Source organism: Lucilia sericata, unplaced genomic scaffold (assembly GCF_015586225.1).
Source record: "Lucilia sericata isolate MDLA Ls3-8-SP2 unplaced genomic scaffold, ASM1558622v1 Contig000435F_arrow, whole genome shotgun sequence".
In the NCBI taxonomy this organism is placed as follows: domain Eukaryota; kingdom Metazoa; phylum Arthropoda; class Insecta; order Diptera; family Calliphoridae; genus Lucilia; species Lucilia sericata.
The window spans coordinates 197,314-214,334 of NW_023994450.1; the positions used below are offsets into that span (position 1 = coordinate 197,314).

A 17,021-nucleotide genomic window follows, 5' to 3' on the forward strand; every position below is an offset into this window, starting at 1 on the left:
TTTATTAAAATTTATTTATTTCTTTTCATCTTACAGAGTAGAGAATTATTGACCAGTCTTATGATACCACCGAAAAATTTTCTTAATTTTATGACTACTCTGGAGGACCATTATGTTAAAGACAATCCGTTTCACAATTCACTACATGCGGCTGATGTAACACAAAGTACTAATGTTTTATTAAATACTCCTGCACTTGAGGGTGTTTTTACGCCACTGGAAGTGGGCGGTGCTCTATTTGCAGCCTGTATTCACGATGTTGATCATCCTGGTCTAACTAATCAATTTTTAGTTAATTCAAGTGGGTTTTATTTACATTGTATATTTTAATGATTTTTTTCAATTCTTCAAATTTTGATTTGGTTTTAGGTTCCGAATTAGCCTTAATGTATAATGACGAATCTGTTTTGGAAAATCATCATTTAGCTGTTGCCTTTAAATTATTGCAAAATCAAGGATGTGATATATTCTGTAATATGCAAAAGTGAGTAATTTATACAAATATTTTAGACCAATTGACCAGGAACTAACTGTAAAATTTGGTAATCCAATATGACCAAAATGTCTGCAAATTTAATCCTTAGCTGTAATATCTAGCTCAGTTCTAGTTCAGTTCTAGTTCAGTTCTAGTTCAGTTCTAGTTCAGTTCTAGTTCAGTTCTAGTTTCAAGTTCTAGTTCAGTTCTAGTTCAGTTCTAGTTCAGTTCTAGTTCAGTTCTAGTTCGTCTAGTTCGTTCTAGTCAGTTCTAGTTCAGTTCTAGTTCAGTTCTAGTTCAGTTCTAGTCAGTTCTAGTTCAGTTCTAGTCAGTTCTAGTTCAGTTCTAGTTCAGTTCTAGTTCAGTTCTAGTTCAGTTCTAGTTCAGTTCTAGTTCAGTTCTGTTCAGTTCTATTCAGTTCTAGTTCAGTTCTAGTTCAGTTCTAGTTCAGTTCTAGTTCAGTTCTAGTTCAGTTCTAGTCAGTTCTAGTTCCGTTCTAGTTCAGTTCTAGTTCAGTTCTAGTTCAGTTCTAGTTCAGTTCTAGTAGTTCTAGTCCAGTTCTAGTTCAGTTCTTAGTTCAGTTCTAGTTCAGTTCTAGTCAGTTCTAGTTTCAGTTCTAGTTCAGTTCTATGTCAGTTCTAGTTCAGTTCTAGTTCAGTTCTAGTTCAGTTCTAGTTCAGTTCCTAGTTCATTCTAAGTTCAGTTCTAGCTCAGTTCTAGTTCGTACTAGTTCAGTTCTAGTTTCAGTTTCTAGTTCAGCCGTTCTAGTTCAGTTTCTAGTTCAAGGTTCTAGTTTCAGTTCTAGTTACAGTTCTAGTTTCAGTTCTAGTACTAGTTCAGTTCTAGTTCAGTTCTAGTTTCAGTAGTTCAGTTCTAGTTCAGTTCTAGTTCAGTTCTAGTTCATCAGTCAGTTATAGTTCAGTTCTAGTTCAGTACTAGTTCAGTTTCTAGTTCATTTCTAGTTCAGTTCTAGTTCCAGTTCTAGTCAGTTAGTTCCAGTTCTAGTCGTTCTAGTCAGTAGTTCAGTGTCTAGTTCAGTTCTAGTTCAGTTTCTAGTTCAGTTTCTAGTTCACTAGTTCACTTCAGGTTCAGTTCTAGTTCAGTTCTAGTCGTACTAGTTCAGTTCTAGTTCAGTTTCTAGTTCAGTTCCTAGTTTCAGTCTAGTTCAGTTCTAGTTCAGTTCTAGTTCAGTTCTAGTCAGTTCTAGTTCAGTTCTAGTTCAGTTCTAGTTCAGTTCTAGTTCAGTCTAGTTCAGTTCTAGTTCAGTTCTAGTTCAGTTCTAGTTCAGTTCTAGTTCAGTTCTAGTTCAGTTCTAGTTCAGTTCTAGTTCAGTCTAGTTCAGTTCTAGTTCAGTTCTAGTTCAGTTCTAGTTCAGTTCTAGTTCAGTTCTAGTTCAGTTCTAGTTCAGTTCTAGTTACTAGTCAGTTCTAGTTCAGTTCTAGTTCAGTACTAGTTCAGTTCTAGTTCAGTTCTAGTTCAATTCTAGTCAGTTCTAGTTCAGTTCTAGTTCAGTTCTAGTTCAGTTCTAGTTCAGTTCTAGTTCAGTTCTAGTTCAGTTCTAGTTCAGTTCTAGTTCAGTTCTAGTTCAGTTCTAGTTCAGTTCTAGTTCAGTTCTAGTTCAGTTCTAGTTCAGTTCTAGTTCAGTTCTAGTTCAGTTCTAGTTCAGTTCTAGTTCAGTTCAGTTCTAGTTCAGTTCTAGTTCAGTTCTAGTTCAGTTCTAGTTCAGTTCTAGTTCAGCAGTTCTAGTTCAGTTCTAGTTCAGTTCTAGTTCAGTTCTAGTTCAGTTCTAGTTCAGTTCTAGTTCAGTTAATTCAGTTCTAGTTCTAGTTCAGTTCTAGTTTAGTTCTAGTTCAGTTCTAGTTCAGTTCTAATTCAGTTCTGGTTCAGTTCTAGTCCAGTTCTCGTTCAGTTATAATTCCTTTGAGTTTCGGTGATCTTTTGAGAAATATCGACACATGAAACCGCTAATTTATAAAAATTTATTTTTTTAGGAAACAACGCCAAACATTAAGAAAAATGGTTATTGATATTGTACTATCAACTGACATGTCCAAACATATGAGCCTTTTGGCCGATTTAAAAACTATGGTAGAAACGAAAAAGGTAGCAGGATCTGGTGTACTACTGCTGGACAATTACACAGATCGTATACAGGTAAAATTCTTACTATATTTCTCTTTGCAGAGAACATTCGTTTAATTATATTTTCATTATTACAACAGGTTCTTGAAAATCTTGTCCATTGTGCCGATTTAAGTAATCCCACTAAACCCTTGCCGCTCTACAAACGCTGGGTTAGTCTACTAATGGAGGAGTTCTTTTTGCAAGGCGATAAAGAACGTGAATCGGGCATGGATATTAGTCCAATGTGTGATCGTCATAATGCTACGATTGAAAAGTCGCAGGTCGGCTTTATTGATTATATTGTACATCCACTCTGGGAAACTTGGGCCGATTTGGTGCATCCAGATGCTCAAGATATATTAGATACGCTTGAAGAGAATAGAGACTATTATCAGAGTATGATACCACCATCACCACCACCATCACAGGCCGATGAACAGCCAGCTAACGAGGATAAAATAAGGTTTCAGGTAAGTTCGAAGAGAACACACACAGTAGTTTTTGAAAAGTAGTTAGCAAATTATGATGTTTGTAAATAGGTAACCCTTGAAGAGTCCGATCAAGAAAATTTAGCTGAACTAGAAGAAGCTGATGAAACAGCGGCCGAACGAGGTGATGATGATGTCGCCAACAACTCCTTGACCACAACGGGTGAAAATAAACCGTCGGGGAGTCAAAATCAATCTCATCACGCTGGAATGTGACGGAGAGTCGTGGGACTATGCCGAAAAATTACAGAAAAGGCGCAAAATTTTTTGCTAATACGTTAGTGACTTTAAAAAAACATAAAAACAAACAAAAAAAAAAACTTTAAAAAGCTTAAAAAATAACAAATTTACTAGAAAAAAATTATTCAAAAAAAATCCTCCAAAAAAATATTAAAATAGAATTAAAACTAAACTATATAAAACAAAAAACCAAAACACACAACAATACAAACTCTATACAAATTTCAAAAACATTTTTAAGACAATGCTAAAATAGCAACAAAACAAACAAAAAAAAATAGCTAAGATTTTTAATTTTTTTATTATTTTATTTCTCAACAAACAACAAAAAAAAATAGATTTTCCATTTAAGTTAAAAATGAAAAATTGCAAAAAAAATATTACAAAAAAAATTTAAAAACATTTTTATGACACCGACAAGTTGACAAAACAAACAAAAAAATAATAATTATTAAAAGAAAAAAATAACTTAAAAAAAATATTAAAACTTTAAAAAAATAATAATTGTTTAGGGAAATATCAAACAAATATGATTAAATGCAAAAAACAAAATAAAATAAAATATTTACTACAACTAACCACTGAAAAAGAAAAACTAAAAGAAACAAAAAAAAAACTTTTTCAAAATGCCACCCTACTCCCTCTCTAACAGCAAAAACAATTATTTTTTTTAATAGAATTTTTTATTATTTAAAAAAAAAAACACAAACTCAAGAATGAATTATTTTTTTCAATGATAACACTAGTCAACAGTTTAAACTTTTAAATTTAAATAATTTTACAATATTACAAATTTTTAAATTAATTTATTAAAATATTTAAAATATGTAGGAGCAACTGCTGGCTGGTGTTTTTGTTTTAGTATTTAATTAAATTATTTTTATAAATATTGACTTTACTACTTACAAAAACCAAACAACAACAACAAACAAAAAAAAACCAACTTAGGACACTACAATACACAAACTTTGACCTTTAACTGTTAAACTAACGGGACTTTGTAATTATTCAAAAAAAAAAAAAAAACAACAAAATATTAGAAGCAAAAAAAAACTCATTTGTTTAAGCATACAAAAATTGTTCAAAATTATATGAAAATATAACAGTTTTATTTAATATAACACTTTAAACAATCTAAAAGTTTTATTAAAAAAAAAGAAATTATTTTCCTTAAAGATTTTATTGTAAACTTTATTACCATTTTCTCTTGTTTAAATTGTAAGTCTTTTTTTCAGTTTTTTTTTTTTCTTTAATTTTAAATTATTTTAGTTCATTTTTTTCTGCATGCCATTTTCATTTAGAAATACAAGTAAACGAAAAAAAACTACTGAACATTTATAGTAAAAAGGAAATTTGTTTTTGTTTGTTAATATTTGTTGAAAATTTAAAAAAAAAAATTATTTTGAAATTTGTTTATTTAATTTACATTTAAGTTTGAACAACAATTTTGAAACAGGTATTTAGTAAAAAAAAAGAAATTTAAACAAAGTTTTCACATTGAAAGATAAAATCTAATGACTACATATGAAATTTAATAAGAAAATATACTAAGAAAACTGTTATAAACTGTTAAAATCAAACATTGTAATACATGCTTCTTTGAAAACTTTTTATAAATGTTTGTTTACTTTTTAATAGGAAATTTTTTAAAAATAATGACATATTTAATTGTTATACTGTTTTTAATCCATATTTTATAAAAAGTTCAATTCAACTGTTATACAGCTATTATTTTCTCAGTTTTAACTAAAAGTTCTCTCAACTCAAAACTATTATACATAAAACTGTTATAAAAACATTTTATTAAAGTTCTCATTCTAAAGAAGCTATCAAGGCTTCAAAAGTAAGGAATGTCAGACCTTTTACTACTTATATCGTTAGTAGACTCTTATAAGTCTTGTGCCACAAAAATGTCTTACTTTTTCAACTACTTCACGGGTCTGAGAGACGTATACAAGTGTTCTCTTTTAAATTTTCTGTATTCTACAAGACTTATTAATGGAATAGTTCTTTTTGCAAAACTATAGAGAATGTGAATTCGCCATTAATATAGTCCTTTTTGTAATCGTCTCCTCTCTGGAAAACTTACCCCGATTTGGTACATCCAGATTGCTGAAGATACATACATATATCTACAAAATTTTAAAATAAAAAAGGGATGGACCAACTAATGTTAGAGTTCTTTTTGCAAGATCATAAAGAACGTCAATCGGTCATTAATATTAATCCCTTTTGTCATCGTCACAATTGACAGATCGTACATCGTATTTTCTGTATTGCGCAAGATTTTGAGCACAATAATGGGTTTAGACTTATTAATGGAATAGTTCTTTTTGCAAAACGATAGAGAATGTGAATCGGCCATTAATATGGTCCTTTTTGTAATCGTCACCTCTCTGGAAAACTTAAACCGATTTGGTGCATCCATGTAGCTGAAGATACATATATCTGCAAAATTTTAAAATAACAATCGGATGGACCAACCACTGTTAGAGTTCTTTTTGCAAGTTATCATCTTGCGTCAATCATTAATATTAGTCACTTTTGTGATCGTCACAATTGACAGATCGTACATAGGCTTTAGTGATTGTATAACCTCTCTGGAAAACTTAAAACTCCATTTCTGAATTCTACAAGATTTCGAGAATAATAATGGGTTTGGAATAGTTCTTTTTGCAAAACGATAGAGAATGTGAATCGGTCATTAATATAGTCCTTTTTGTAATCGTCATAATTGAAAAATCGTAAATCGGCTAACAATGGTTTGGACCAATTAATGTAAGAATTCTTTTTGCAAGACAATAAAGAACGTTAATCGGGCATTAATATTAAAGCTGTGATACACACTTGTTGTCAGATCTTACAACGTTGTCAGTAAAATGTGCACAAAATGTCTAACAATCGTATGAACTTACAACTTTGTCAGAAAAAGATTTACTGACAATGTTGTAAGACATAATTTGTAAATTGACACTGTTGTTAGACATTTTCCGTACAGTTTACTGCCAAAGTTGTAAGATCTAACAATCATGTATATATAGCTTTAGTCCCTTTTGTGATCGTCATAAACATTATAGTTGAGGCTTTTTTGTTATATTCTGGAAAACTTAAACCGATTTCTGTAAAATATCGAAATAATATTGTTTTCGACTTACTAATGGAAGAGTTCTTTTTGTAAAACGATAAAGAACTTAAATCGCGAATGAATATTAAGACCAATGTAGGATCGTCACAATGAGTTACTTTCGAATCGAAACCACTTTGATTGGAAGTAAGATTTTCAGAGAGTAGACTTTTCGATTTGGAATTTTTTCTTCACGTATAACAGTTTTTGTTTTTCTGTGAAATTGTTTTCCTAAAAATGTTGTTTGTATTTATGGAAATTATAAATGTATAACAGTTTGAATATGGCTGTTTGTATAACAGTTCCTTTGATATTTGCATATTTATACTCGATTTGAAGTATATCTTTTCGAATTCCTTTATTTACAATAAAATTCAATTTTTAAAGTCTTGCAGAACAAAAGTTAGTTTATTATTACAAAAAATGAGTGTATAACAGTTTAAATAAGTTGTCAGTTTGAGAACTACAAATGATATCGAAAAGTAATTCGAAAATTTTTGATTTGAATTCGAAAGTAAAAATTTCGAACTAAAATGTAAACATTCGAAAAATCTACTTTTCGAATCAAGGAAAATAAATTGGAAAATATTTAAAAAAAAAATTAAATGTATAAAGTATAACACTTTCTTAAGTATAATTTGATATTCAATGTTGTAATTCAAATTTCTTAAAATTTGTTAAAATTTGTTCTCTTTAAATTTCATATGTCTTAAAAATGATTTAAATGAAAACTTAACTACAATTACAAGATTTTGTTTAAATACTTTTTTTTTAAATTTAACAAACACACCTCGTATAACAGTATCTCGGAAACAAATTATATTTTCAAAATGTTTATTTTTATGTAAAATTTGAAAATCAAATTTCTTTGCGAAATACTGACAATTACATACATATTTTAATTATAACAAAACCAACCGTTGGACTCGAATTTAGTAAAAAAAACAAATTTATTTTTAAACAAAAATAATTTTAAAAAATTAATTTTTTTAATTTAATTTAATATTTTTCTTGAATTAAATCTTTAAAAAAAAACTATATATTTAATTAAATGCTTCCTTAAACTCTCTACCATTACAAAAAGAAACCAAAAACCAAACAAAAATTTTGAAAAAAAAAATACATCACTAAGTCTTCTTTATTAAAAATTACTAAAACTTTATTAAAAAACAAGCACAATTTATTAAATATAAATATTATTAATAATTTTTTTCTTAAATTAAAATATTTTTTTCTTAAATAATTAAAACCTTTCTTTTGCGAAAAGCAGCAAGAATTTTTACTTATACGACTTTTAAAATTTCAACTAAATTTTATTTTTAAATTTATAAAATGAAAAAAATACGTTTTTTTAACTAAAATGACAAATTATGGCCAAATAATATTATTCTTTTAAATGATTAACGGTTTTTTAAATAAGTTTTAAAACAGTTTAGCTTAATTTATTATTTTTAACTTTATATTATATACAAACACATATATATTATTATTTTTTTAGTTTATTTATTAATTATTTTTTTTAATTTGTTGACAGGGCAGGATCCCGCTCTTTTTATTTTTTTTTTAATATATTTAAAATATATATAAAAAAAAATAACAAAATAAAATGTAAAATATTTTGCTTAAATAGCAAAATATTTAACTACATATATATTTATTATAATAATTAGTAAATACTACCAACAACAACAAAATAACATAAAAAAAACAAAAGCAAATTTTATGCAAAAACAACCTTGATGGTTAAAAAAATATCATTTAAAATAAATAATAAAAAAACTATATAAACAATTAAATTAATATTATAAAACAAACACTTTAGCATTACATTACAAACAAAAAAAAATAAATAATAATTAAAACAACAACAAAAACATGTTAAACTAGTAGGTTATATTAAAAAAAAAACAAGAAAAAACAACAACAACTATATACATAAAAACATTTTATTGTAATATTATTATTAATTAATTATTAATAAAAAAAAATAAGCTTAACCAAAATGGAAAAAAATATAAAAGCAACATTGAAAATGTTTGCTAAAACAAATACTTTAGATCCTTTAAAAAAAAATAATTAAAAAATAAATGAAATTTAATTAAATAAAATTATTATAATAATAACAACAAAAAAATACCCTTAAAAAAAACTTTGAGTGAAAAATTATTTAAAATGGAAAATAAATCATTAAACTAAAAAAACAAAACAAAGAAAAACAAAAACTAGTATGTCTTTTTTCTTCTACTTGTAATTATAATAATAAAAAAAATTAATAATAATTTAAATTAACAAACAAATGAATTTATAAATTTATTATTATTATTAATAATAATAATAATGATAATAGTTATAACTATATATACATATTTAATAAAATAAAAAAACAAGAAAACTTAATTGCAGCTATATAAAATTTAATGTGTATTCCAATTTAAACAAAAAAAAAAATGATAACCTACAAATTTACAGGATAACAAAAAAGTTAAAGTATAAATTTATAACTAATGAGCAACATATTGAATACTAATTTAATTGAAATTATCAACAACAAAGAGATTTTGGTAAAATATTCTTTAATAAGTGATATAAACATAAACCTAAGAGAAAGATTTAAATTCATATCTAAATTTGAAAGCAGATTTTCGCAAAAGATTTCACGTATTAAGAAGAATTTGTTGTGAATTTATTCTTATTCAATTAAAGTATTTGTCAAAATATTGAGAAAACTGTAGTTTTTCAAAATTGTTGCAATAAAATCAAAGTTTTCTTAAGGTTTTGGGAATTTTTAGATTTTTCCAGCATTTGGTATTAAAACAACCTAAAATGTTAACTTGTCTATATGATAATGATTCGTAAATACCACCTCTTCTAAAAAAAAACTTTAAAAAAATTAATATCATTTGTTAATATCTCTTATTAAAGATCTTTTTCTCCTAATCTCTTAAACAAAACACTCGAATTATGAAAAAAAAAGAAATATTTCTAACCAATGTTAGTGATTTATTTAAATGTACTTACTTATTTGTGGAAAAGAATTTATTAAAATAACCTTAATATTAACAAATTAATTATGGGATTATGGTTTTTATTTTGTATAGTAATAATGTGAATGAAGAAATATGATATCCAGACCATAGATTGAAACTGCAATTTAGATTATAGTCTAAACTATAGCCAAAACTGTAGTTTAAGGGATCGTTAAGAATAGCAACCAAACTTCAGTTGAGTTGCCAGAAATCTACTAATCAACGCAATTGACTTAAATCTTCGTATTACGCAATGGCAACTTTCATTAGTTGGCAAAAAGTTATCGATATTTTGTCATCTGCGGTTATTTTGACAGACTAGCAACACAAAAGAAAGCTAGCAAGTAAAAATTGTAAACAAAAAAAATATGAATAAAATTGTATATTAAAGTTATATTTGTGAGAACAAAACATAAGTTCAATTCAGAAGTGAAGTCATAAAGATATCCTTTGGTGAAGTGAGTTTGAATTGGTGCATTAAGAATAAATTTAATCACGCCTACAGTCAGCAATGGAGGTGACAACCTAATCACTTCAATTTGTGGAGCTACTTCCTGCCTTGGCATTGGTAGATATATAAGTTCTACAGAACGAAACTTTGTCCTCACGAATCAATTTATATCAATGTAGTTCGGATTGGCTCACCACACCACAACAAATTTCTAGTTAACTACTGGACAACATAAATTTGCTGCTGACGGTTGCTAACTCAACTCAACTAAGGTTCGTTTGCTATCAAATATCGACCCATTAGTTTCAATTCAAACTATAGTCCAAACAATCACCCCTATTCTGCATTTCGATTACGTTTCCGTATTCAGTTAAGCTACGATCGAAAATTTGTATTCCAACAAAAAACGGAATCGTAAGAAAAAGAAGAAGAAATATCATTTTATTTCAATGCTTTACGATGGCATGTATTCTGCATTACGAATGTAACTACGTTTTTCTAAGTTGTTTTTTTTAGTGAGGGAGCTTCGAATCGAAATGCAGAATATAAAAGTTGCCAAACGGAGAAAATTTCGATTCGAATTGAAATGCAGAATAGGGGTAAATAATTAGAGTTATAGTCCAGACTATAGATCAAATTATAGTTCATAGTTTAGTCTCGTTTGTAGTCTAGACAATAAACTACAAGCTAAACTATAGTACGGACAAGTCTGTGTTATTATATAGTTCAGATTATGGTCCACACTTAAGCTACAATCTAAACAAACTTTTAGAATATAATCCAAATATTAAGCTATAATCTATACTATAGTTCAGATTATAGTCTACACGAGCCTGTAAAATTTAATTTAACTATAGTTCGTACTACAGTCTAGACTTTAGCATAGACTAAAGTGCAACCAATTGTCAATAGTCCTGTCTATATTTCTGACTATAGTTCGTACTATAGTCTAAACTTTAGCACAGACTATAGGGCAACCAATTATCTAGACTAAATTCCAACCATAGTCCATAGACATAGTTTTGTTGAAACTATAGTTCAGAAAATAAATCAGACTAATCAAAACTGTAGTCCAGACTATAGTTCAGGATATATTTCATATTATATACTACACTATAGTTCCCACTGTAGTGTAGATTGTATCTCAGATTTCAGGCCAAACTATAGTTAAATCTATAGTACAGATTGTAGTTCATTATATATCTATATCTATATTGTAGTTCGGACTAGAATCCAGACTAATGTTCAGATTATTGCCTAGACTAGATTGTAAAATGTAATTCAATAGTCCAGTTCATAGTCCTAACTTTAGTACGGACTATAGTACGGCTTTAGCACAGACTATAGTCCAGTATTGTATAGACTGTAATTCAGATTATATTTTAGACTACAATCCAGACTATAGTACAGACTAAAATTCAGACTAAAGTTTAGATTATTTTTCAGACTATAGTCCAAACATTAATCACAATCTAGTCCAAATTTCAGTCCAGACTGTAGTTAAAACTATAGTACAAATTGTGGATTCTAGTAGATAATATAGTCCACACATTAATCTATAGTGTAAACTGTAGTCCAGAATATAGTTCAGATTATAGTCCAGACTAGATACTTGATATTAATTAAAACCTTATTTCAGACTTCAGTCGCAGCTTAATTTCAGAAAATAGTAAAGTTGTCAGGTTATAGTTGGTCAAATTTCCAATTCACATTAATTATGTTTTTTGTTTTAAAATTAAGCGGCAACTAATAAGCAATCTTTTGAAGATACCTAAGTAGATGTCAAAAATAAACGTATAGATGTTGGTTAGAGTAATAATGTATAATGAAAGTAAAACTTAAAGAAAAAAAAACAAATTTCCGCAATTAACAAAAACCACTGAGCGTCTAAAAAATACTGTAAATATTTATACTAAAAATAACAAATACGCTAAAATGCCAAAAACCCCAATAAAAAAGGAAAAAAAAACTTACATTTATAGGTAAAATATTTAACATTTAAATTAAAACACATACTTTAAAATTAAAGAACAAAACTAATGAAAAAAGGTTGATAAAATTACATACATACTACTAATAATGGAATTAGTCAGATAAAAAAAGAAAACTTTAATATGCAGTGACATCCCCCCCCCCCAAATTTGAAGGCGTAGAAGAAGAAAGAAACCAAAAATTTGAAAGTATTAAAGTACACTGTACAAAAAAGTATATATACAAACATAAATATACATACATTTAGCAAATATTAATAAAAATAATAATTATTCTTATTAAACAAAAGTGTAAATAATTTAGAAATTCAAGCAAAAACATCTAATTAAAAAATGAAAATAAATGTAAATGTTATCATAAAAGATTACTAAAAGAAAATAATTTAAAAAAATGTATACAAACTGTTTACCAGTTTAACAACAATACACTAAAACATTGTAGTGATTTACAACAACAACAAAATTCAAAACACAAATAATATTTGAAATTTGAAACAGCAAAACTAAAATATTAAAAAAAAATAATAATAAACTGTGACGCTGGCGTTACATACATACAGTCATTTAAATTTCATTTATTTCAAACAATTTTGTTGTAAATTTCCTTAATAAACTTATTCAACTAATTCAGAATTCCTTATTCACCTATTGATTAAAACAAACTAATAATTTTTTGAATATTTTTTTATTTGAAATCTTAAATTCACCTTGCTTTTTAATTCTAACTTATGGAAAAAATCTCAAAAACTCACATCTATATATACAAAACATACTAACATAAAATATATTTGTATTTAGTTAACTATTTAAGTTTATTTAACGGTATTATTGGTGGTGAAAAAATAAACAAAAAAACATATTTAACAAAAAAATTACAAAAAATACCAAAATAAATTATTAACAAATTTAGTAAACAAAGAAAATAAAATGTAACGTATAAATATATAGTATAAAACCAACCAATAATAATGACAAGAAAAAACAACAACAAATAATTTAATTATACATATTGAACTATAAATGGTAAACAAAATGAAAATAAAGAATATTTGGCATAAAAAGTCTAAAAATAAACTAAATAATAATAATAAAGAGAAGAAATTTTAAAAAAGTACTGAAAAAAATTTATTTAACTTGTTTTTTTAATTGTTAGTCAAATTGAATTTAAATGCAGCCGTTAAATTCCTTAATAAATATAGAAAACTTGGCAGCACTGTTACAATGTGTTGAAAGCGCCATCTATTTTTTAATTTAACTCCGTTTGCAAAAGCAAGAAATCGATGTGGCAACATTTCAGCAATTTTGGTATGCCACTATGGAAAACGATCTGGCAACCCTACAACAAAATCCAAGACTTTTGGTATAGCGTTGCCACCTGGAGATAGTGGCCTATCAAAATTGCAGGAATGTTGCCACATCGATTTCTTGCATTTGCAAACGGCCTTAACCTAAACAATAGATGGCGCTTTCACCACATTGTAACAGTGCTGCCAAGTTTTTTAAATAATATGAAAATTGTAACGTCCAATCCAAGAGTTTCAAAAGCAGAAATTGTTAATTTTAATAAATAAAACACATCTTTTTTGGAGATTTTTAAAATATTTTTATTATTTTATTGTAATTATATAACAATGATTACATTTAGTTGAGAAAATTCAAAATGCATATTATACTAGAACTGAACTAGAGCTGAACTAGAGCTGAACTAGAACTGAACTAGAACTGAACTAGAACTGAACTAGAACTGAACTAAACTAGAACTGAACTAGAACTGAACTAGAAATGAACTAGAACTGAACTAGAGCTAAACTAGAACTGAGCTAGAACTGAACTAGAAATGAACTAGAACTGAACTAGAACTGAACTAGAACTGAACTAGAACTGAATTAGAACTGAACTAGAACTGAACTAGAACTGAACTAGAACTGAACTAGAACTGAACTAGAACTGAACTAGAACTGAACTAGAACTGAACTAGAACTGAACTAGAACTGAACTAGAACTGAACTAGAAATGAACTAGAACTGAACTAGAACTGAACTAGAACTGAACTAGAAATGAACTAGAACTGAACTAGAACTGAACTAGAACTGAACTAGAACTGAACTAGAACTGAACTAGAACTGAATTAGAACTGAACTAGAACTGAACTAGAACTGAACTAGAACTAAACTAGAACTGAGCTAGAACTGAACTAGAACTGAACTAGAACTGAACTAGAACTGAACTAGAACTGAACTAGAACTGAACTAGAACTGAACTAGAACTGAACTAGAACTGAACTAGACTGAACTAGAACTGAACTAGAACTGAACTAGAACTGAACTAGAACTGAACTAGAACTGAACTAAACTGAACTAGAACTGAACTAGAACTGAACTAGAACTGAACTAGAACTGAACTAGAACTGAACTAGAACTGAACTAGAACTGAACTAGAACTGAACTAGAACTGAACTAGAACTGAACTAGAACTGAACTAGAAATGAACTAGAACTGAACTAGAACTGAACTAGAACTGAACTAGAAATGAACTAGAAATGAACTAGAAATGAACTAGAAATGAACTAGAACTGAACTAGAACTGAACTAGAACTGAACTAGAACTGAACTAGAACTGAACTAGAACTGAACTAGAACTGAACTAGAACTGAACTAGAACTGAACTAGAACTGAACTAGAACTGAACTAGAACTGAACTAGAACTGAACTAGAACTGAACTAGAACTGAACTAGAACTGAACTAGAACTGAACTAGAACTGAACTAGAACTGAACTAGAACTGAACTAGAACTGAACTAGAACTGAACTAGAACTGAACTAGAACTGAACTAGAACTGAACTAGAACTGAACTAGAACTGAACTAGAACTGAACTAGAACTGAACTAGAACTGAACTAGAACTGAACTAGAACTGAACTAGAACTGAACTAGAACTGAACTAGAACTGAACTAGAACTGAACTAGAACTGAACTAGAACTGAACTAGAACTGAACTAGAACTGAACTAGAACTGAACTAGAACTGAACTAGAACTGAACTAGAACTGAACTAGAACTGAACTAGAACTGAACTAGAACTGAACTAGAACTAGAAATGAACTAGAAATGAACTAGAACTGAACTAGAACTGAACTAGAAATGAACTAGAAATGAACTAGAACTGAACTAGAACTGAATTGAATTTTTTATAAAAAAAATTATACGAAATTAGTAAAAAAAAATTCTTAAAAAGATAAAGTTTAAAAATAATAAAAGGTATTTTTGTAATTTCTCGAAAAATGTTTTTTTTTCGAAATAACTCCTTAAAAAAGGGTGACTTCTTACAAATTTCTAAATAATAAGTCCAATTTTATTAAAAATTAAATAGTTATTGAATAAAATTTATTTAATGGAAACACAGATATATTTTTTAAAAAAAATTAGTATGAATTTTTAATACTTTTTTAATACATAAGTTTTTAATTCAAAGCATTTTAAATAATATAAGATTTCTATCTAATTAATTCTTACAATGTGCAACAAGTACATTTACCACTTCATCAATTTTTCCAAAAACAGCACTCAATGGTCCAGAAACTAAATCACAAACTTTATTATCTTCTTCTGAAGGCGATTTACACATATTTGTGACATCATTATTAGAAACCATGTCATATAATTCCTCCAATAATTCACTTAAGCCATCTATACAGGGTACTTCTACATCTGGAATAGATCTCTTGACAACACCGGCTGCCACTCCACCAAATACGAAAGCCAATACAATAAGGATAGCCAAATATTTCATCGTTCTTTTTGATTTGTTTTTATTAAGTGGAGTTATACTTCAATTGCACTTGTGGGACTGTTGAGATGTTTGAAATTTTTGGAGGTTTTTATACTTAATTGTATATGCAATTTTAAGTCTACAAATTGGCATTTGTTATTTGTTTATTTCTTTTTATTTATGCATTTTGTTAAATTTGGAAAAAAATGTTTGTTTGTATAGAATATTTGGTAGACATTTTTAAGTAAATATGTAAATACGTAGAAGAGAAAGATAGGTATGTTTATAAAATAAAAAGTGCATACATACATAACAAAACCATATTGATGAAACAAATCTTCAACTGTTTCTCAAAATATTCCACAGAACTAATTTCAAAGATAATAATTTTATATAAAAATTATTCATGGAAGAACTGGTTCCAGAACTTTTCATCGGAACATGTTGATCAATGGAGACCAATTTGAACAAAAATCTTTAGGTTAAGTTCGAAGTGCAGTTGCTCAAAGAGCAGTTCACTAGGCTCCATTAAATTTCTAGTATCGCTTTGGATACTGTATTAGACACAGTTCTCTGTGACCGGAAGTCGCTACTGCCGAAATAAAACCATTGGGTTCGGGGGGTGTCCTTTCATAAAGTTGAGGATATGTTTAAGATTGCTCCTTCATACATGAAATGGAGTGTCGAAATGAAGCTGCCTTTTCTGGGTAAATATTGAGCAGTAACAGAGTAAATGGAACTGTTTCATCTTTCTCTACATTGTAACAGATTCCGTAAAAGTCAATATATTCAAGATCTAGCCTTTTGAAATGAATACCTATAACAATGTGTGCTGTAACAGTCTTATATCTGCCTTAAAATTTGTACAACAAAACCCAACAAACACTTTAATTTTACCTCCTGTAGTTCGTAGTGTTATAGTTTCTCAATAGAGCGATTGTGGGTTCGATGCACAAAGTATACAGAGGTGTCACTTTTGACATTTAAAAAAGTCTAAAATCAGCTTTTGTTTGATTTTGAAATTGTTTGGTGAGAAGAGGTATATAAGATACAGCTAAAAAAAATTATTGAATTCGTTTTGTGCGAAAGAGAGGGAAATAGTTTTTTGCTCGTGACGCCTCTGTATACCCTGTGGTTCGATGTTCAACAGAGACTGATAAAGTAGCGCACTACAGGCTCGATGGTGCCCTGGGTGTATGTCTTCGTACCTGTAGTTACATACTTGCTCATTTCAAACTGATTCCTACTTTATATAAATGTTATTATGGATGTGAATATATATATGCATTTTATAATTAGATTATTACATTTTGTGGAAAGTAAACTATTAAATTT

General features: G+C 28.0%; 1 protein-coding gene across 8 annotated transcripts in view; it reads left to right on the top strand.

Moving 5' to 3' along the window:
- Positions 1 to 4,072, top strand: part of LOC119604821 (cAMP-specific 3',5'-cyclic phosphodiesterase-like) — a 165,855-nt gene extending 161,783 nt beyond the window's left edge. For 4 of the 8 annotated variants that reach the window (XM_037957686.1, XM_037957682.1, XM_037957681.1 and 1 more), the window contains 5 exons: positions 37 to 301; positions 370 to 484; positions 2,467 to 2,629; positions 2,698 to 3,069; positions 3,139 to 3,463. In XM_037957686.1, coding sequence (XP_037813614.1) covers positions 37 to 301; positions 370 to 484; positions 2,467 to 2,629; positions 2,698 to 3,069; positions 3,139 to 3,303 — 1,080 coding nt within the window. In that variant the 3' untranslated portion in view covers positions 3,304 to 3,463. Of the gene's footprint in view, positions 1 to 36; positions 302 to 369; positions 485 to 2,466; positions 2,630 to 2,697; positions 3,070 to 3,138 lie in introns of all 8 variants that reach the window. The other 4 variants (XM_037957685.1, XM_037957683.1, XM_037957688.1 and 1 more) reach the window with 4 other exon arrangements.
- The last annotated feature ends 12,949 nt before the right edge of the window (positions 4,073 to 17,021 follow it).